Source organism: Hylobates moloch, unplaced genomic scaffold, assembly GCF_009828535.3.
Source record: "Hylobates moloch isolate HMO894 unplaced genomic scaffold, HMol_V3 SCAFFOLD_19, whole genome shotgun sequence".
NCBI classification, from domain to species: Eukaryota; Metazoa; Chordata; class Mammalia; order Primates; family Hylobatidae; genus Hylobates; species Hylobates moloch.
The window spans coordinates 37,685,934-37,707,074 of record NW_026652294.1 but is presented as its reverse complement, the minus strand read 5'-3'; the positions used below and the strand labels follow the sequence as shown (position 1 = coordinate 37,707,074).

Sequence of the window (21,141 nt, the reverse complement as noted above, 5' to 3'; positions counted from 1 at the left end):
ACTTCATTTTCTCCCTGGACAATCTCTTCTCAGCCCAAAGCTCTAAATCTAAACCCTCAATTTCTGGTCGAAGTTATTCTCCTGAGCTTCCAAAACTGTGGAGGACTGAAGAGGAGGAGACGGATGGGAGACGTTTGGGTGACTTGGTGACTGACTGGGTATAAGGAAGGAGGGGAACAGAGACCGGCAGCGTGACTCCCAGCCTACTGGGCTGGATGGCTGGTGGACAGTGGGTCCATTCACCAAACTGGGAGGCCCAGAGAGAGAAGCAGATTCTGGGCTATGGAGGATGAATGCAGGGTGGAGCATGTTGAGTCTATTGTTCTCTTGGGACATCTGGGTGGACATTTCCAGAAGACGTATGGGTATGTAAATCCACGTAGTAGGCCAGCTGGCTGGAAATACAGATTTAGGAGACAGCAGAGTGAGGACAGGGGTGAAAATGGTGGGAATGGATGAGGTCACCTATGAGGTGTAGAGAGAGAGGGTCGGGAGGGGAGGATGGGCCAAGCTTGCTCTGGCCCTGAAGGAACTGCAAGCTGGGAGCCCTGAGATGACTGCCCTCCTGGTGCTTCCCAGGCCTCGGGGCTGTCCGTGTGGATGGGGAAGCAGATGGAGCCCTTGCACGCAGTGCCCCCGGCAGCCATCACCTTGATCTTGTCCTTGCTTGTTGCCGTGTTCACTGAGTGCACAAGCAACGTGGCCACTACCACCTTGTTCCTGCCCATCTTTGCCTCCATGGTAAGTAACCTGATGGTGCAGAGGGGCCCTTCCATTTCACAGGAACACATGGCCATGTTGTGGGTCCCTGACAAGGCAGCGATATCCAGGCCAGAGTCAGACCAGGCTTTGGAGACCCGGGTCTGACTGTGACGTGGATTTGTGGACCCTGGATGCCTCTGCCCCTGAGGCCTCCGCTGCTTTGCCACTCCTCTTTGTACCCCTCGTGCTGACCAAAGCACCAACCATGGACCAAGTGCTCAAGTGTGTTTTATAAATCTAATTGGATTATTTTTCAAGCTGGTGAGACAGGACTTGGGCTAAGGAGGAGCAGGCCAGTGCCGTGGTCGCTGAGCATGTAGCACAGGTGTGCAGGAGGACTGCAGACCAGGAGCACCACTGGCTGGAAACCCCAGGAAGAGGCCTTGGAGGAGTGGGGCCTTGGGAGTAGGTAGGAAGGGAGAGAGAATTCTGGGAAGATGGAGCAGCGCAAGTAAAGGCAATGGTGCACATGACTGAGGAGTTCTGGAAGCCTTGCTTGGTGAGCACAGGGATAAAGGATCCCGGGGAGTTGAGAGAGGTAGCTGTTGTTTGTGGGAAAAGCTGCTGAGTGCCAGGCTAAAGCATTCTTTTCTATGGACAAGCATATTTTTGAGATGGGATTGAGAAGAAAGCAGAGCTTATAGGAAAATCAGTGGCTATGGTTTTTTTTTTTGTTTGTTTTGTTTTTTTGTTTTGTTTTGTTTTGTTTTTTTTTTTTTTGCATTTCCTTCTGTCATCCATTGCAAAGATGTACCAGCTTCAGGGTCGTATGGAAAGATCCCTGGTCTCGCAGTCAGAAGACCCGAGTTCAAGATGAGGGATCTCTGAACATGGCCCTTCAGTTCTTTCCTCCGAGAGCTGTGCTGATGGCCAAGTAAGATGAGGGCTGTGAAAAGCCTCTGTAGACCGCAAAATGAGCATGGGAGAGGCTGTCATTATTCCGGAATTGGGAGACAGATTTACAGAGGGCCTGAACACTGGATTGAAGGTGGTGAATTTCCATTCGGCTGCCTGGGCGTCTTCATGTATAAAAAGCAAACCTAAGTGGTTTTTTTCTCTTCCAAGTGAAGATGAAAGTGTTAAAAATAGCAAGGAGGTGAAAGTGTTCAAAATAGCAAAGTGGCCTGTCTCCTCTTCTCCTAAGCAGACTGTCCAAATAGACGCCCAGTAGGAGGAGCACCTTTTGATACTGGGCACGTGGTGGTGATGCTTCCCCTCTCCTAGCACAGGCCCTGGCTTTGTCATCTCCAGCCCTAACTGGGAGCACCGAGGATCCAAACCAGGAAAATGCAAGCCCTAACGGGGTCTTTGAAAACAAGCTTTTCTAGAACCAGGAACCTCAAGTAAAAATTCCCCCCGTTATCTCCAAGGCCCATCACACTCTTGTCTCACATCCACCTGTGAGAAAGGAAAAGGTGATGGTCATTGAGCTGGGCTGCAGAGGAGTGTGAGGTGCAGACACCTTGAGGTACCCACAGCCAGGAAAATGAGGCTGGTGGGGGAGAGGTGCCAGGGAAGAGCTGGGCCCCTGCCTGGGACCCCTCAGTGATTCCTAGGGGGTGTGGGACTTGGTGCAGTCACTTCAGAGGGCTGTTTACCAACAGGAACCATAACATTAAACCTGCCCAGACCCCTTAACTCAGCAATTTGGTGTCTGGGAATATATCTTAGGAAAATAATCAGAGATGCCTACCAACATATGTTATGATGATGTGTGACAGAATTATTATACAAATATGTCCATACTAACAGGGGGTTTGCTGAAATAAATTATCATATATTTGTATAATGTAACACTATCAGGCCATTAAAAATCACAGTTTCAAAGAGTAATAAAATGGGAACATGCTCACAGTATAGTTTTTTTAAATTGCAGATGGTATATGGCTAAAAATGTCTAATAATGCAAAGATGTATACAGACCTTAATCCTCTAGCCTCCTCCCTAGAGATGACCTCTGTTATTAATTTCTCAGGTATTTTTCTGGATATTTTACACACACACATTCTTTTTAAATAAAGGGTATCATTCTATAGTCATTACACATCTTAATTTTTTTTTTTTTTGAGACAGAGTTTCATTCTTGTCACCCAGGCTGGAGTGCAGTGGTGTGATCTCGGCTCACTGCAACCTCCACCTCCCGGGTTCAAGTGATTCTTCTGCCTCAGCCTCCCGAGTAGCTGGGATTACAGGTGACCGCCACCTTGCCCAGCTAATTTTTGTAGTTTAGTAGAGATGGGGTTTCACCACGTTGGTCAGGCTGGTCTCGAACTCCTGACCTCAGGTGATCTGCCTGCCTCGGCCTCCCAAAGTGCTGGGATTACAGGTGTAAGCCACTGCACCTGGCCATACATCTTAATTTTAAAAAAATCCAACCGTAGGTCTTGGAGATCTTTCCTTATTAGTAAAGAATTATCCAATTCTTTACAGCTGCATATTATTCCATCATTTGTATGTATCATATTTTATTTAACCATCCTGCTATTAATGACCATTGAGTTGGCTTCCTGTATTTTGCCATTACATTGTTGCAACAAACATGTTTGCATGTGTTTGCCCTCACGCACATGTAAATCTGCATGATACATGATTGATTTGATAGATTTTAGGAATTACATCATTCATTCATGCACTCAGCAAATATTTAATGAGTGCCTACTCTCTGATAGGTGCTGTTAGATGTGGCTAAATTTTAAAGTGTAGAATTTAAAAGGTGGCTACCAAATTCCATGTGCAAAATGACCCCACGCATGTAGAAAAACACACACATCCACAGATTTATATGCAGGAGAGAAGATGTGGACCCTGGCCTCTAGGCTGTCAGTCTGTGGCAGGACAGACAGACATGTGCACGTGGCACTGTGAGGTTGAGCACAGTCTGAGTACTCAGCATGGTCTCTGGCACATAGTAGGTGCCCAGGAAATACATGTTGAATGAATTGAGGGGGTCAGGCCTTCCAGGGCAGGTAGCCTCTGAGCTCAGCCTTCAGTGTTCCGTAGGTGGAATTATCTGCCAGAGACGTGGCAAAAGGGAGAGGAACCAAGACAGAGGCACAGAGGTTCAAACGTACCCGGCACATTCAGAGAATCCTTTTCAGAATCACGTCCCCAAGAGCTTCTGTGTTCTGTACGGTGATGTTGCAGTGCTGTGTTTTTCCGCAGTCTCGCTCCATCGGCCTCAATCCGCTGTACGTCATGCTGCCCTGTACCCTGAGTGCCTCCTTTGCCTTCATGTTGCCTGTGGCCACCCCTCCGAATGCCATCGTGTTCACCTACGGGCACCTCAAGGTTGCTGACATGGTAACACAGCTGTTTTTATTTACTCCCGTCGGACTATAATGCTGTTGTCATAAGGGAGCCCCATTTGCAAATCACAGAGTTTCAAAATGATGTCATATGACTTGGGAATACCACGGAACATCCAGACCCGCGGCCATTGTTGACATTTATAATGCAGCTTTTCTTCTTTTTTTAGGATGATCTCAAACCTCACACATTGTTCTTTCTCTGAGGTGGGTTATAGACTCTCCCACCTGGAGAAGCCTGTGCAGGCACCAGGGAAGTCCTTGGAAGGGGTGAAGGTGGGGCTGAGGGACTCACATGGCCAAGGATGAACTTGACAAATTAGCAAGAACCATGAAGATAGGCAGGGCAGGCTTAGGCAGCAGGGGGATGCTAATGACAGTCACAGAGATTCGTAGGGGTGTCTGAAGAGGTAGAAGCAGGGAGAGGAAGAGTGAGACCACTGCCTGGGAGTAGAAGATGCCTTGGAAACAAATGTAGTCAGAGGAAGAACTCTTCATTGGCTCTGTCACCTTGGCTGGGAGAAGGGCAGCTTTGCAGCTCTGGGCTTGGAAAGGGGCAAGTGTGTGAGCCCAGGAGGCCAGAAATGTACCTGGGACCAATCGGGTGTTCATTATCTCAGAGCCTCTGCTGGGTATCTCGGGGACTCCATGGAGCATTTTCATAAAAAGGGTGGGTCCCAGAAACCATGGACTGCAAACTTGATTCCAGTCCCCAGTAAAATATCTACAACAGGCTAGTGAAGCAATGGTTAGTGACCATGAGGGAAGATTGCAGAGCAGGCATCAGAAAGAGCCTGGGGAGGTCCACGGGGAAGCTGGCACGTCCTTGTAGGATGGTTAAGGCACTGGGGTGAGCAATGAACCTGGGCTCACACACTGGGCTGTGTCACTGTTTCCCTGAATGGCCTAAGCTGTTGCCTCCTGTCCCCTCTCTGAGGTCATTTTCCAAATGCTCACGGGCATAGAGAACCCATCCATTCTGCCTACTTCCCAGGGATGCCTTGAGCACTGAGGATACCTGGGGGACATGAAGTCATGCTGTCCTGGGGTTGGGGACACCCCAGCCAGGGACAGAGCATGGCACAGGGACATCGAGGCCCAGTGAGCCAACCCTTTGTCCTCATCTCTGAGAACGCTAGTTCCCAGCAGGCCTCAGGGTGCTGACTCTGACACTGTCTCTTTTCCAGGTGAAAACAGGAGTCATAATGAACATAATTGGAGTCTTCTGTGTGTTTTTGGCTGTCAACACCTGGGGACGGGCCATATTTGACTTGGATAATTTCCCTGACTGGGCTAATGTGACACATATTGAGACTTAAGAAGAGCCACAAGACAACGCACACAGCCTTTACCCTCCTCAGGACTACCGAACCTTCTGGCACACCTTGTAGAGAGTTTTGGGGTTCACACCCCAAAATGACCCAACGATGCCCACACACCACCAAAACCCAGCCAATGAGCCACCTCTTCCTCCAGGCCCAGATGCAGAGATGGTCATGGGCAGCTGGAGGGCAGGCTCGGAAATGAAGGGAACCCCTCAGTGGGCTGCTGGACCCATCTTTCCCAAGCCTTGCCATTATCTCTGTGAGGGAGGCCAGGTAGCCGAGGGATCGGGATGCAGGCTCCGGTACCCGCTCTGCCTCAGGCATCCCCCACACGGGGCTCTGGTTGTCACTCGCTTCGTCCTAGGTAGTTTAAATGGGAATCAGATCCCCTGGCTGACAGCTAAGACAACCACCTACCAGTGCCCATGTCCCTTCCAGCTCACCTTGAGCAGCCTCAGATCATCTCTGTCACTCTGGAAGGGACACCCCAGCCAGGGATGGAATGCCTGGTCTTGAGCAGCCTCCCACTGCTGGAGTGAGAGTGGGAATCAGAGCCTCCTGAAGCCTCTGGGAACTCCTCCTGTGGCCACCACCAAAGGATGAGGAATCTGAGTTGCCAACTCCAGGATGACACCTGGCTTCTCACCCACACTACACCACAGGCTGACCTACTCCCTTCATCACTTAGTTCTGTTTTAATCGACTGGCCCCCTGTCCCACCTCTCCAGTGAGCCTCCTTTAACTCCTTGGTCCCCTGTTTTCTGGGCCAACATTTACCAAGACGCCCTGGCCGGCACCCTCTGGGGTCCCCCTTTTCTCCCAGGCAGCTCATCTTTTCTGGGAGCTGCTTCCCCTGCCATCCCCAAATAGCTAGGATCACACTCCACACTCCAAGTATGGGTGGTGATGGCACTCTGGGGGCCACAGTGGGCTGTCTAGGTCCTCCCTCGCCTGAGGCTCAGAGTGGACACAGCTGTTAACTTCCACTGGCTATGCCACTTCAGAGTCTTTCATGCCGGTGTTTGGGCTCCTCTGGGGAAAATCTTCCCTTCGTTGACTGGCCTTCACAGCCATGGCTGGTGACAACAGAGGATCGTTGAGAATGAGCAGTGCTTGGTGATCTCTCAGCAAACAACCCCTTCCTGTGGGCCAATCTACTTGAGGTTACTCGGACAAAGACCCCAAAGTGGGGCAACAACTCCAGAGTGGCTGTGGGAATCTTCAGAACCCCCCTGTAAGAGACAGACACGAGAGACAAGCATCTTCTTTCCCCCACAAGTCCATTTTATTTCCTTCTTGTGCTGCTCTGGAAGAGAGGCAGCAGCAAAGAGATGAGCTCCTGGATGGCATTTTCCAGGGCAGGAGAAAGTATGAGAGCCTCAGGAAACCCCATCAAGGACCGAGTATGTGTGTGGTTCCTTGGGTGGGGGGATTCCTGACCACACTGTCCAGCTCTTGCTCTCATTAAATGCTCTGTCTCCCATGGAAAGCTCCACTGTGCTACTGACTTGTCTGGTTTTCTGCAGTGTGGGGAGCCCAGAGAGGTGGATGAATGAACAGTTACGCCCTGCCCACCTACTGGGTGCCAGGCCTTCCTGTCCCTGTTGCATCCACTAGTTATCTCGTTCGATCTTTGCAGCAACCCTGTGAGATAGCAAGGTGTTATTATCCTCCTTTGTCTTTCAAAAAAAGTGAGGCTCAGAGAGGCCAAGGGAAGTGTCCAAAGTCACACATCAAGTTACTGGCAGTTACAGTTCCAACCAAGAGCTTCCAACTCCATAACCCCTGCTCCTTCTGCTAGCCATGAAGGGCTTTGGCCTTGTGGGGCTTGTACGGAAAGGTGAGCGGCCAAGAGCAAGTCCATCCAAGGGAAGATCTCCAAACATGAGTCCCTGTCTGTTGCCTCCCCTGAGATAGGCACAGGACAAGTGATCAATGAGACAGGGTGGTCCTTGCCCTAAGAAGCAAAGTGTTTGGTTGGGGAGGGAAGTAGGGAAAAGGCTGCCACCTCCCCCCACCAAGGTACAACTGCTGGCTTCCTTCCTCCCCAGCTCTCTATCACTGCCCTCCGTGCCGCTGCTGTTGACTGGCCTGCCCCAGCAGACTGAGGGCTCTGACTGCCCACCGAGTCTAGTGTCAGCATTATGGCTGGCCCAGAGCAGGCTATACAGTTAGTATGTGGATAAATAAATGATTGGTCAGTGCAGCCAATTAGGTGCAAGCTGTTGGTAGTAGGCAAGGTCAAAGAAGGTCATCCAAGGTGGGCAGTGAAGGATGAGTAGAATGGCCAGGGGTACTGGGGGAGGAACTGGTGGGTGGGTGGAGGACTCTTCCAGACACCAGTGGTTGACGGCTGACAAAAAGCTAGGTGGAGGGCTTCCAGAGTGCTGAGCTCCCACCTGAAGAGGCTGACCAGAGGCCAATCCTAAACAACTGTAGGAGTTGGCTGGAGTTGCACTAAGGTGTATGGCCTCCCCAACCAAACACTTTGCCTCTTAGGGCAAGGACCACCCTGTCTCATTGATCACTGTCCTGAGCCTATCTCAGGGGAGGCAACAGAGAGGGACCCATATTCAGAGATCTTCCCTTGGCATGACTTGCTCTTGGCCACTTACCTTTCCCTACAAGCCCTATGAGGCCAAGGCCCTTCATGGCTAGTGGAAGGAGCAGTGGGCATGGAGTTGGAAGATCTGGGTTGGAACGGTAACTGCTACTAACTTGATGTGTGATTCTGAACACTTAACTTGGCCATACATGCTCTCTTATTTGCTTTTGATGGCAAATAACGGAAGGCACAGCAAACAGTGGCTTAAACCAGAAGGTCGTTTAATGTTTACTTCTCAGGAAGTCTGTAGGTAGATGGTTGCTGGCATTGGCCCAACAGCTCATTTCAGCCTCCAAGGACTTGGGCTCCATAGTCCACTCTGTCATCTTAAAGCCATCATGCTTTTACCCCCATGCTTGACCCCCAGGCTACATACACAGCTGCTTTCCTTCAAGGCAGAAAGGTGGATGGGGTGAGGGCATGACGCTGTCAACTGCATCTTTCTCTTTTACTAGGAAAGTAAAAGCTTCCTCAGAAGCCCCATGCAGACTTCCCTTTGTGTCTTATGGGCCACAGTGGGTCACATGCCCACCCTTAGACCCATCATTCACAAAGGGGGATTGGAGTCCCATTGGAATACTGTGACCAATTAAGACTCATCTCTCGGGGTTGGGGAATTAGCCTTCGTTTCCCGAAATTAAGTTATTTCCATCCACTACAAAATCTGGGCTCTGGCAGGAAAAAACAGTGGGAGGAGCTGTTGGGTAGGCGATGATAAGTGTCTGGTATGATCACTCCATGAGTCTTGAGAGGCCCTCTTTCCACAGAATTCAATAGGAGCATGTTGCTAGGTAGGAAGTGAGTACATGGTTTTCTGGTCAAGAGCTTCAACAATGCCTCCAATTCCCAACAGGCAGGCCTTCTGCAGGGGGTCCCGTGGATTGCGAGGCTAGAGTCTGAGCCATGGACGGAGCTCAGTCCTGACATCAGACACCAAATCAGTCATGCTGCACTCTGGGTCTCAGTTTCCTTCATGAAGGTGCTGGACCAGAGGGTCTCTAAGGGCTTTCCCCAGAGTCACGGATCCTCTTACCCCAGTGGACCCTCCCTCTGCTTGGGCCAGATGCAGCCCCGCATCCCGATCTCCCACGCTGTCTCATCTTGGAGCCTGTTCCAAGGTCCCACGGCCTGCTTCCCTATGGGGCTTTGCCAAAGGCCGTCTCAGACCTTTCCCCGATCTATATCTTGCCTCTGACATTTTGTAAAGAGGCTCCACCCTAGGCCTTTGAGTTCTCTCTTCCTAGTGCTTGGATCAGACATCTGGGCTTGAGGTTAGCTGAACACGCAATGTTGACCAGGATTGCTCTCTTAATTTTTTTTGGCAGGGACTTATGGCTCCACAAAGATTCTTTGCGTTCCAAAATTAAGTCCCTGGAATCCTTAGCCTCTGATCTCTGAATGAGATGCTCCTGAGAGCAGGACACAGGTCTCCTCCCCTGTTCATCATGAGCTGAGAGCTTTCTTGGAGAAGGACTGGGGTCTCCCCATCTAGCATCTACCTGGGACAGGTGAAGTCTTCTCTCCTCCCCATCATCTCTTGCACGTAAACAAAACAATTCTTTGCTCTGGGTTCCAAGCAGGATACCAGCTCACTAGCACAAAGCCCAATCCTTGAGATGAACAAAGCAGGATGTTCTTGGGTGAGACCTGTAATGGCATGTTCTTGTCTGTGGAAACAAAGTCCAAATGCCGTATTGTCTGGTTAGAAACTACAGCTGGCGGCTGGGCGCGGTGGCTCATGCCCGTAATCCCAACATTTTGGAAGGCTGAGACAGATGGATCACGAGGTCAGGATTTCAAGAACAGCCTGTCCAAGATGGTGCAACCCCGTCTCTACTAAAAATACAAAAATATCTGCCGGGCATGGGGGTGGGTGCCTGTAATCCCAGCTACTCGGGAGGCTGAGGTAGAGAATTGCTTGAACCCAGGAGGCAGAGGTTGCAGTGAGCTGAGATCACGCCACTGCACCCCAGCCTGGGCGACAGAGTGCGACTCTGTCTGAAAACAAACCAACCAACAAACAAACTACAGCTGGCTGCCCTATTCTTAGCCCACAGTCCCTTCTTCCAGGTACTTTCTCCCCCTAGTCACACAGCCTCTGAAAAGCGTTTGTGTCCCAACCTACCAGATACTTTTAAAAAATCTGTTCACACACACACACACACACACACACACACACACACACACACACATGTTTTATTAAGATAAATCCTCCATACCAGGGGATGGGCTTTGACATTTCTCAACCGGAAGTTTGCCATTTCAGGCTGAAATCTCTGCAATCAAGATTCCGTTTATCTCACTTGGCTTCCTGAGCCAGGACTCACGTGTACTCTCTTCCCTACCCCAGGAGCATCTTCCAGCAGCTTCCCTGACCTGCTTGTACAAATGCCCCCTTCCAGCTGCAGAGCCACAGGCCACCCATGGTCGGCAGTGGAGTCCCTGCTTCCTGCTATCAAGGGCAGAGAAATATTAAAGTTCAATCTCGGAACACCCTGTTATCTGGTCAAGAAATTTTTAAACTACTTTTTATAGTAAAAAATTAATATGAACACAGTAAAAGAAATTCCAGTGGCACAAAAGGTATTGAGATGTTTGCCTCTCACTTCAGACCTTTAGTCCCCAAACCATCCCCGCTGAAAGGGAACCGCTGTCAAGAGTTTCTTACACATCCCTCTGGAAATATTATATAACCTAGAAAGATTATGTAATGGATATCCATTAACTGTATTACACATGGGAGCATACTATACACATTTTCTGTTCTTGATTCCACCTCCCCCTCCACCAAGTAAGAATTTATTTGGAGATCATTCTATTTCAGGACATATTAAGTTTGGCTAATTTTTTAAATAGTTAACGTTAGTTTTAAACTGAGATGAGATTAGGCTGAGCATGGTGGCTCACGCCTGTAATCCCAGCACTTTGGGAGGCCAAGGCGGGCAGATCATGAGGTCAGAAGATCGAGACCATCCTGGCCAACATGGTGAAACCCCGACTCTACTAAAATACAAAAAATTAGCCAGGCGTGGTGGCGCGCACCTGTACTCCCAACTACTCGGGAGGCTGTGGCAGGAGAATCTCTTGAACCCGGGAGGCAGAGATTGCAGTGACCCGAGATTGTGCCACTGCACAGAGACTCCATTTCTAAATAAATAAATTGAGGTGAGATTAAACTTAGAAAACTGCACAGATCTTAAGTGTACATACCATCCAATGATTTTGACAAATGCTTACGTCTTGTAAACAACATCCAAATTCCACAAGCGTCCTGCCCAAAGTTCTCTCTGCCCCTTCAAGTAACACTTCCTGCAGGCAACCACATTCTAATTTCTGTCCACATTCTGATAGATTGTCACCATACATGAGTTGTGTCCATTGAACTTCATATAAATGGAATCATACAATAGTACTCTTGCATCTGATTTAACGAAATACTTCTGAAATTCATTCCTGTTGTTGTACGTCTGTTCATTTTATTGTTGCTAAATAGTGTTCCTTTGTATGAATATACCACAATTTGTGTTGTCTCCCATTGGACATGTGGGCTGTTCCATTTTGGGGCTACTATAAATAAAGCCATTATAAACATCTCTGTACAAGTTTCTTTTGTGAGCATATGTTTTCACTTCTCCTGAGGCATACCTAAGAGTAAGCCCCAGTCTTTTTAAAAGCTGCAAGGTTTTCTTTTTTTTTTTTTTTCTGAGACAGAATCTCACTCTGTCGCCCAGGCTGGAGTACAGTGGCATGATCTGGGCTCACTGCAAGCTCCGCCTCCGGGTTCACGCCATTCTCCTGCCTCAGCCTCCCGAGTAGCTGGGACTACAGGCGCCCACCACCACGCCCGGCTAATTTTTTGTATTTTTAGTAGAGACGGGGTTTCACCAAGTTAGCCAGGATGGTCTCAATCTCCTGACCTCGTGATCCACCCACCTCGGCCTCCCAAAGTGCTGAGATCACAGGTGTGAAAAGCTGCAAGGTTTTCTATCGTAAGTGTGTGTCACAGAATAATCAATTCCCCTATTGATGGGCGTTGGGTTGTTTCCAGTGGATTGCTAATGCTGTAATGAACATATCTGTACATACGTCTTTGTGTACCTATGTAAGAATAGTTTCTGGCCAGATGCGGTGCCCCATACCTGTAATCCCAGCACTTTGGGAGGCCAAGGTGGGTAGATCACGAGGTCAGGAGATCGAGACCATCCTAGCTAACACGATGAAACCGCGTCTCTACTAAAAATACAAAAAATTAGCTGGGTGTGGTGGTGGGTGCCTGTAGTCCCAGCCACTCAGGAGGCTGAGGCAGGAGAATCCCTTGAACTCAGGAGGTGGAGGTTGCAGTGAGCCGAGATGGCGCCACTGCACTCCAGCCTGGGCGACAGAGCAAAACTCCATCTCAAAAAAAAAAAATTTTCTAGAATGACACACTCAGTCAAGGGATGTGTATTTAAATCTGGGACTGATACCACCCGCCCTCCAGGAGGCTGTTCCAATGCACTTTCTTGGGAACTGCGCATGAGACTTGCTCTCACAAACCCCCAGCAACCTTTGCTAATCTGATAGCTGAAAATGCCATCTCATGACTTCTATTTGAAGTTCTTTAAATTGCAAGTAACATTGAATATTGTTTCTCATGTTTATAATTGATTTGTATCTTTTTCCATGACTTCCCTGTCTTTTGTCTATTTTTTCCAAGAGTTTTTTTTTTCTTTGAGACAGAGTCTTGCTCTGTCGCCCAGGCTATAGAGTGCAGTGGTGCAATCTCGACTCACTGCAAACTCCACTTCCAGGGTTTAAGCGATTCTCTTGCCTCAGCCTCCCAAGTAGCTGCGATTATAGGCGCCTGCCACCACTCCCAGCTAATTTATTTATAGTAGAGACGGGGTTTCACTACGTTGGCCAGGTTGGTCTTGAACTCCTGACCTCAAATGATCCACCCACCTCGGCCTCCCAAAATGCTGCGATTACAGGCTTGAGCCACCGTGACCAGCCCCAAGAGTTTTTTTTTAAGTCCTTTTCTTATTAATTTGTAAGAATTCTTTGTTTTTAAGAAATTAGTCATTTGTCATAGGGATTTTTATAATAAATGTGAAGATCTGCTGAGGCTACTTTGTTTATTCTTCTTTTTCATTATTTTTGCCTCGCTATTTTCACACATTTTTCCATAAGAACTTCTAAGTCAGCTTCTTCAGGTCCAAAAAAAAAAAAAAAATGGGTTGGCATTTATCTCCCTGGCTCTCTCCCCTATTCATCTTCCCCCACTCACTCCAGGATCTCCTGACTTCGGCAATATTGACATTTTGGACCGAATGCTTCTTTGCTCTAAGAGGCTGTTCTGTGCACTGTGGGATACCGAGAGAATCTTAGCTTCTATTAATATTTAGTAGAAGCCAATAGCAACCCTCTCCCCCTCCAGCTGTGACAATGAAAAATGTCTGTAGACATTGCCAAATGTCCCCTGGAGGGCAAAATTGCCCGTGGTTGAGAGCCACTGACTCACTCTGACCTAGAACCCTGGCCCCTGCTCTCTGGAGCATGTGGGGTCCCCTCCTGCTCCCTCGCTGCTCCAATCTTTCCTCAGTCGTCCCTTCTCAGCCTAGTTCACACGACAACTCCCTCATCTGCTCCACACTCTCTCTCTACAGCCTCCTTGACTTTTCTCTATTATACTTTTCATCTTCTGACATACCATGCAATTTACTTTTTATTTGGTCTGTCTCTCCCACCTCTGTAAGAATGTAAGCCCCATGAGGACAGGGATTTTTGTCTGTTTTGTTCACTCATGTTGCCAATCCCAGAGGGTCAGCCTCTGGGAAGGGGCTCCTTGGAACAGCTCTGGGCTCTTTCCCATAAGAGGAGGGCTGATGCTCATCTTTGAGTTCTCCCGCGGGGGCTGGCGACACACAGGCTGAGGTGACCTTACCTTACCTGGCCAGCTCCCCAGCCTAATGGGAAGGGCCATACCAGATGGCCCCTCACCCCACGATGTTTTCCCTACACGGTCCAGTGGAGGAGGAGGATGGAGGAGAGACCGTTCCTTGGCAGGCTCTGAGAGGACAGAGGGGGAAAAGGCCCTCCGTCCTTTCTTGTGTTTCCTGATTCTTCCACATGGGCCACCCCCGTCCACAGCGCAGGAGTGTCTGGGAGACCGGGAGGCACAGCTGAGCTCCAGGCTCTCCTTGCTGGGTGTAGTTCCTTGCCTGTGAAATGGGCACGATGACCCTGCTGAGCTTCTGGGGGCTCATGTCAGCCATTGCGGCTCCTCCCCAGGCTCTCCTTTTCTGCAGTGCTTCTGAGGATGCCTACCAGGACCACATGAGTCCCAGGTCCACCCCAAGGCACCCTCCAGATGGGGCTGTAGCTGTAACCTGGTGCCACCCAGGGAAGGAGTAAGACTTTTAGAAGCACCAAGCCCCAGAATGATTATGTGGCCCCTCCCTCTTCTTGCGTAAGTCAACAGAAAACAAGAGTACGCTTGTGAGGAGACCAGCGCCATTGACTGTGGAGAAGATGCTGTGTAGGGTCCTGCCTGCCCCTCTCCCTGCACTGTCTCTGGGACCCCTCCATGCGGCCCCACGGGACATTACCAGGTGGGGTGTAGAAAACAGCTCTGCTCAGAGCCCAGAGACCCCGCGGACAGGGCAGGTCTGAGGCTTGGTGGGCTGGCCCTGCAGGGAGGCTGGGAGCAGGCTCCTGCCCGCTGCTGGGTTGCGGCAGTGTCCCGCGGTTCGCCACTGCACATTTATAGCTACAGTGCTTCTCAGCTTACTGTCCCTGCGGTGGGAGGCCTGGCTCTCTGGTAACCGCCACTGTGGTTTGCCGGGTGCCTGCCTGAGTGCTGCGCTGTGAGGGAGGCTCAGAATTTTCCCAGGACACTGAGGCCCAGCCCAGAGCCTCAGGCTTGCCCTGGTCTCTTCCTGGAACCTGACTGAGGCTGGAGGGAGCCGCCAGCATATAGAGGGGCTCCTGGCACCCCTGCTGTAATCTGGTGTTCCAGCAGGAGCAAGAACCTTGCCAGAGAGCAGGGTGTTCCTCAGGCCATGGGGGGACTCTTGAAGGCAAGGGAATGGACGGAGGAGGTGAGGGCGTCCTGAGGCTAGAGAAAGGGCAGGAGCCAGGTGACAAAGTCCTCTTGGCCCCTGTGGTGCCACAGCCAGTGCTGTTTTCAGAGCCACCAGCTCCTCCCCTGCTGCCAAGAGCCCAGGTGGGCCTATCTGGCCGCTTACAGAACCAAGGCTGGGCTACCTGGAGCTCGAGGTTTGACGTGTGCACAGGAAGCCTCCAGATGCTTTCCAAGCTGCCAAAGCTGCTGCTCTCCAACCCGAATTTCTTTCCCTGCTGGCTTCCACAAACAGTTCCTCCGCTGGAGTGGCTGGTCCTGTGCCATCCCTGCCCCACAGTGTGACTTGGTGGGTCCTCTCTGCAGGTGATGCCCCCTTTGGCCGCTGAGGACTCTGAGGCTTGCAGGGGTTTGTCTAAATGGAGGAGCAGGACCAGGACCGGAACCCTGATTCCAAAGCCTCTGCTCTTTGCACTGCGCCATGGGGCCCCCATGCATGATCCGAGCTAAGGAGTGGGACCTGCTGGCTGACAGAGGCTTGGGAGAAGCAGGGCTTAGCTCCTTCTGTGCACCAGCCATCCATCTTCTGCTCTTTGGATCAGGTAAGGGACAGATCCTGCGACAGACTGACTCCCTGCCTGCTCCCTCTCCTCTCACAGGGCCCTGGCTCTGGCCTCCTTCTCACTAACTCCAGCGTCAGGGAGGGAGGGAAGGGGCCAGTCTGAGACAGGCCCCTGTGATGTCTGGAAGCTCAAACCCTGCAATCGAGGGAAACCCCAGAGAGCAAACTGCGGAGGGGAGGTGGGGCAGGTAGGGCCGTGATTACCGGGTGGGGTGTAGAAGGAGCTGGTGCAAGGGCAGGACCCACCTTGGGGAGGTGAGATGGGAGGGCTGTTACCTAAAAACAGACCAGATTTTCATATAAATAGAACATCTATTCACTGTGTTTCTTTTTTTAAAGTTAGGATTTCAGTGTCTTCTTCCTTAGCAAACATCCCTGGCATGCCAGCCTGGGGTGGTTTCAGCCCAATAACATGGGCACTTGGCTGGTTCAGGTCATGGTGCCCTTAATCTGGGGCTGAAGCAGTGGGCGGTATGTGTGTGCGTGCATGTGTGTTTGCAACTGCAAAGAGCAATTCAGTTCTACATTTACTGACCCTTGGTCGACACTTCTTCTGTGCTGAGAGATGGGGTCACAGAGAAGAATCAGGCTCTGTCCCTGTCCTCGAGGTTACAGCCTAGTAAATGGGGTTAGCTTGGTCTGCGTGAATCAGCAAAGTCTTCATCGGATCTATTTTAGGCAGAGTTTTAAAGACAAACAGGAGTTTTCTCGATTCTTCTTTTTTTCTTCCAAGAACAGTTGCTGAGCACCTGCTACATGCTGTGCATAAAACTAGCGACAAAGGGACAGGACACAGGTCCTCCCTTGAGAGGTCTAGCAGGAGACAGTGATAAGCATAGTGAAGTACAATGTCTTGAGGGTTAAAACAGAAGCATGTGTAAGATGCACCATTGGCTGGAAGAGGGAACCATCCACGTGGGGACGTGAGAACAAGGGCCTGTGCAGGGAGTGGACTTGTCCCCTGGCGTGGCTGAGGCAAGGGAGCAGTGCAGTGTGCACCAGGAGAAGAGGGGGGCTGGGAGACAGGCACTGGGCCTGAGCTTCCTTGGGCCTAAGGGCTCAGCAAGTTGCCCAAGGGCGTGGGACCACCAAGGCGTTGCTGAGGCACAGCCAGGAGCAGGCCTGGTGGTCTCGGGCCAGTTGCCTGTGGATGCGCTGTGTGGTCCAGGGGTGTTAGGATAACTCAGTCCCAGCTCTGACCCCCTCACTTATGACCTGAGTGGCCTTGGTCATGCCACCTGAGCTCCATCTGTTCATGTCTCAACTGGAAACTGTGATAACACTAACCACACCCCTCGGCAGAGTGACGGGAGGAGTAAATGAGATGGTGCGTGAAGGGCCCGGATAGAGCAGGTCCTGCAACGCCTGGATGAAAGGATGCTGTTCTGCCTCCCCCACAAGGCTATGGGGAGGCAGGACTGGGCCTGGGAGGGCCATGTGGAGAAAGGGCAGTTGGTCCTCCTGACTCCTGCTGGTAACCCTGGTCCACGAGCAGGGAGCCAGCCCCACTCTGGCTGTCTGGGTGCCATCGTGGGGCTGAGGGGTGGTGCTCACACTGGAAGAAAAGCTTAGTTGGCCTAGGCCTGGTCAGCCAGGCTGTCCATGGAAGCCTGGCCCCTTCACACTCCTTGGATGTTTTTCTTCTTCTTCTTCTTCTCTGAATTTAGGCCCCTTTGGGCAATAGCAGCCTGTCTGTGACAAGTGTGCCAAACAACCAGGGCTTGGCCCATCTGACCCTGGGACCCTGGTCAGGGCCGGGGAGAGCAGCATTTGGGAATCTTCGAGGGTGCAGATGCTCTGGGATAGACCTGCCCAAGGTATGGTCCAAGGACGGTGCTCACCTCCGCTTCCAGGCCCCTGGCTCAGCCCTGAGGCCCAGCGCTCAGGTCGGGCCAAGCGGTAGCATCTCAGCTGCTCCCACGCCATCCGGGGTCTTCCCGAAACCCTGGTGCTGACTTGGCCTTCGTGGAGGCTGCCCTGGGAGGGGCTTCAACAAGACAGGCCTTGAGAAAGGCCTGTTACCTGCCAGTGCTCGGCCTCCAAAATAGAATTTGAAGGGAGCAAAGCCTTTAATTCCATGTGTCCCAACAGCAGGTCGGTGTGGGGATAACTATGATCTGACTGGTCTTGAGCTATAATTACGGAGTCAGAATAAAAAATTACAGGCATTGTGTGTGCTTGTTTTAAATATAATGTAATCCATACTGTCCTCTCTCTTATTTGCTAGATTTGAGGTGGAGACTTTGGCAGTTGGCGCAGGTTTTGCCTGACGTGTAGCAGATAAAAATGGCCTTTGCTCAGTGAAGAGGGCATGGTGGGAGGCCTCTGAGACCCTCAGTGTTCCCAGCTGCCCACTTCCCACAACCACAGGCACGTGTGCGTCCGTGCGAGCCCTCTTTGTCGACTGCATTACCTGTATGTTGCGTTTCCCAGCTGGCCTCCCTGTTTCCTGTCTCCCTCAAGCCAGTCCACCAGAAACATGTCTGTAAAACCCAGCTTTGATGCTTAAGGACCCATCAAGCGCCTCTCTCTGTCTATAGGGTAAATCCAAACTCCAAGTTTCTTTATGACTTGGCTCTGATCCACATTCCAGCATCATAGCCGGGAACAGGAGCTGTGGCATGGAGGTGACGTGAAGTACAAGGGCCCTGGGGCCCAACGGCACAGGCTCCAACTCGGGCTCCAACTCTTAGTAACTGCATGTGAGTCCAGGCAGGTTCCTTTTTTTTTTTTTTTGAGATGGAGTTTCGCTCTTCTTGCCCAGGCTAGAGTGCAATGGCAGGATCTCAGCTCACTGCAACCTCCACCTGCTGGGTTCAAGAGATTCTCCTGCCTCAGCCTCCTAAGTAGCTAGGATTACAGGCTCATACCACCATGCCTGGCTAATTTTTCTATTTTTAGTGGAGACAGGGTTTCGCCATGTTGGCCAGGCTGGTCTCGAACTCCTCACCTCAGGTGATCCACCCGCCCCGGCCTCCCAAAGTGCTGGGATTACAGGCTTGAGCCACAGTGCCTGGCCAGGCAATTTCCTTAACCTTAACCTGTGTGCTTTAGCTCCTCCACCTCTTGCTATTTATGTGGGGTTGCTGTGAAGACAGAATGAAATCACACACTCCTAGAACCACCCTCGGCATGTCCCTTTTCCTCTCCAAGCCTTAGTTGAGCGATCACTGAAAGGAGGCAACAGAAATACTGTCTTTCGAGTTAGCTGATGTTTCTTTCAATGATATTTCTTGGTGTAGTTGGTGGTGTGTGGCGAGATGGGCATGTGTTAGTTCAACCTTTCTCAAAAGTAAAATAAAAATACACATGCGAAGTCTTAAAACATGCCTATACCCCATGAGTAGGAATCTAAGCTAAAGGAAAAATCAAATCGTGGACAAAAATTTATGCATAAAGATGCTTACCTTAGTATGTTTTGTTTTGTTTTTGAGACAGAGTCTCATTCTGTCGCCCAGGCTGAAGTACAGTGGGGCGATCTTGGCTCACTGCAACCTCTGCCTCCTGGGCTCAAGTGATCCTCCCACCTCAGCCTCCCCCACTCCAGCTCCCAAGTAGCTGGGACTACAGGTGAGAGCCACCACACCCAGTATTTGTTTTTTTGAGATGGAGTCTCACTCTGTCCCCCAGGCTGGAGTGCAGTGTTGCGATCTCAGCCCACTGCAACCCCTCCGCCCCTCCAAGTTCAAGCGATTCTCCTGCCTCAGCTTCTGAGTTGGTAGGATTACAGGCGCCTGCCATCATGCCCAGCTAATTTTTGTATTTTTAGTAGAGGCAGGGTTTCACCATGTTGGCCAGGCTGGTCTCAAACTCCTGACCTCAAGTGATCTGCCCACCTCGGCCTCCCAAAGTGCTGGGATTACAGGCGTGAGCCATGATGCCTGTCCCAAGATGTTTACTTTGGTATATTTTTATATCCTTGAAAAACTGAAAACATACACGCCTAACATTTAGGTAATATTAGTTAAGGTGTGTCAGCTCAAAAGACTATTATGCAGTCATTAACAGTGCTTTTAAAGAATAGTTTGTTATATTGAAAATGCATATAATCTGAGGTAAATAAAGCAGATACAGAATCACATATAATGTATGATCTCAGTGATAATAAAAATATATGAGCACAGAAAAGGCTGATATTGAAATAGCAGTTATCTTTGATGAACTGATAGGAGGATTAATATTTTCTCCTTTATAGTTTTCTGTATTTTCCAAATATCCTAGAAACAGGCACTCATTACTTGTATAATTTTTAAAAAGCTTAACATTAAAATGTTAAATAAAATGAGAGGGTGGGGCTGGGCGTGGCAGCTCATGCCTGTAATCCCAGCACTTCGGGAGGCTGAGGCAGGTGGATCACGAGGTCAGGAGTTCGAGATCAGCCTGGCCGATATGGTGAAACCCCATCTCTATTAAAACAGAAAAATTAGCCGGGCATGTTGGCGCATGCCTGTAGTCCCAGCTACTCGAGAGGCTGAGGCAGGAGAATTGCTGGAACCCGGGAGGCAGAGATTGCAGTGAGCCGAGATCACACCACTGTACTCCAGCCAGGGCGACACAGAGAGACGAGAGAGAGACAGAGAGAACTTGATGTCAGAGTTCCCTTCTGGGTGTTATCAGTCTACGATTCTAATGGGCTGGGACCACCCACAGGGTCTGAGAGAGGACTGTAGAGAGCCCTCAAGACCTGCCTACCTCAAAGACAAGCAGCAACAGGGCAGGTCCAGAGCCCGGAGTCAGCAACTCACTGACCACGAGGATTCACCAAGTACATCTACACAGACTTCCCTTGAAGCCAGCTGCCTTTCTGAAGTCTTTCTGAAACTTTCCCAAGTGTTGAAGACTCTTCAATGCCATCGAAACTGGGCAGTGTGAGAGCCCTGCTCTGACCCTGCTAAACCATGGGGCCTCGGTGGCCCCCCGTCCGCCTGGTGCCAAGTGGGGTTTGGCCTGAGAGGTGAGCTCTTTCTGCCACTTCAGGTAAGGGGCTCGTTGGAGAAGGCAGGCAGGCAGAGCCATTGTCACCTCTGTGGACCTCTCTACTGTCCACACATCTGGACTTTGGGGACACCACTTTCTGGCTCTTTCAGACCACACACCCCCAACGGCCAGGACACACAACCCTGTCTGGTGAGTTGTCCTGAGGGTGGGGCATCTGGAACACTTCCTAAGAGGGAGTCACTGAGGGACAGCCGGCTCACTCCCAGCTACTTCTGGGATCTCAGAATCACTGGATCCAATCGAGCAGGTCAGCCCAGGTGAGGCTACCTGGAGAAATGAAAGGGGCCTTTGGTGAGGCCCTGGTGGAAGGAAGGGCACCACGTGAGTTCACAGAGGGAGCTCCCCAGGGAGGGAGCCCTTGGAGACAGGAGCCTAGAGCCCTGTGCCCAGAACCCTGCGCCCAGCCTCTAGACTGCAGCTTGTCAGGGCTTGGCTAGGACCTCCACGAACCAGCTCCACACCTG

The 21,141-nt window shown here is 50.7% G+C and overlaps 1 protein-coding gene across 8 annotated transcripts in view; it reads left to right on the top strand.

Annotated features, from left to right (window-relative positions):
- The window catches only part of SLC13A5 (solute carrier family 13 member 5), an 86,541-nt gene extending 79,323 nt beyond the window's left edge, over window positions 1–7,218 (top strand). For 3 of the 8 annotated variants that reach the window (XM_058431481.1, XM_032138505.2, XM_058431480.1), the window contains 3 exons: window positions 580–741; window positions 3,925–4,062; window positions 5,255–7,214. In XM_058431481.1, coding sequence (XP_058287464.1) covers window positions 580–741; window positions 3,925–4,062; window positions 5,255–5,386 — 432 coding nt within the window. In that variant the 3' untranslated portion in view covers window positions 5,387–7,214. Of the gene's footprint in view, window positions 1–579; window positions 742–3,924; window positions 4,063–5,254 lie in introns of all 8 variants that reach the window. The other 5 variants (XM_058431482.1, XM_032138507.2, XM_058431483.1 and 2 more) reach the window with 3 other exon arrangements.
- The last annotated feature ends 13,923 nt before the right edge of the window (window positions 7,219–21,141 follow it).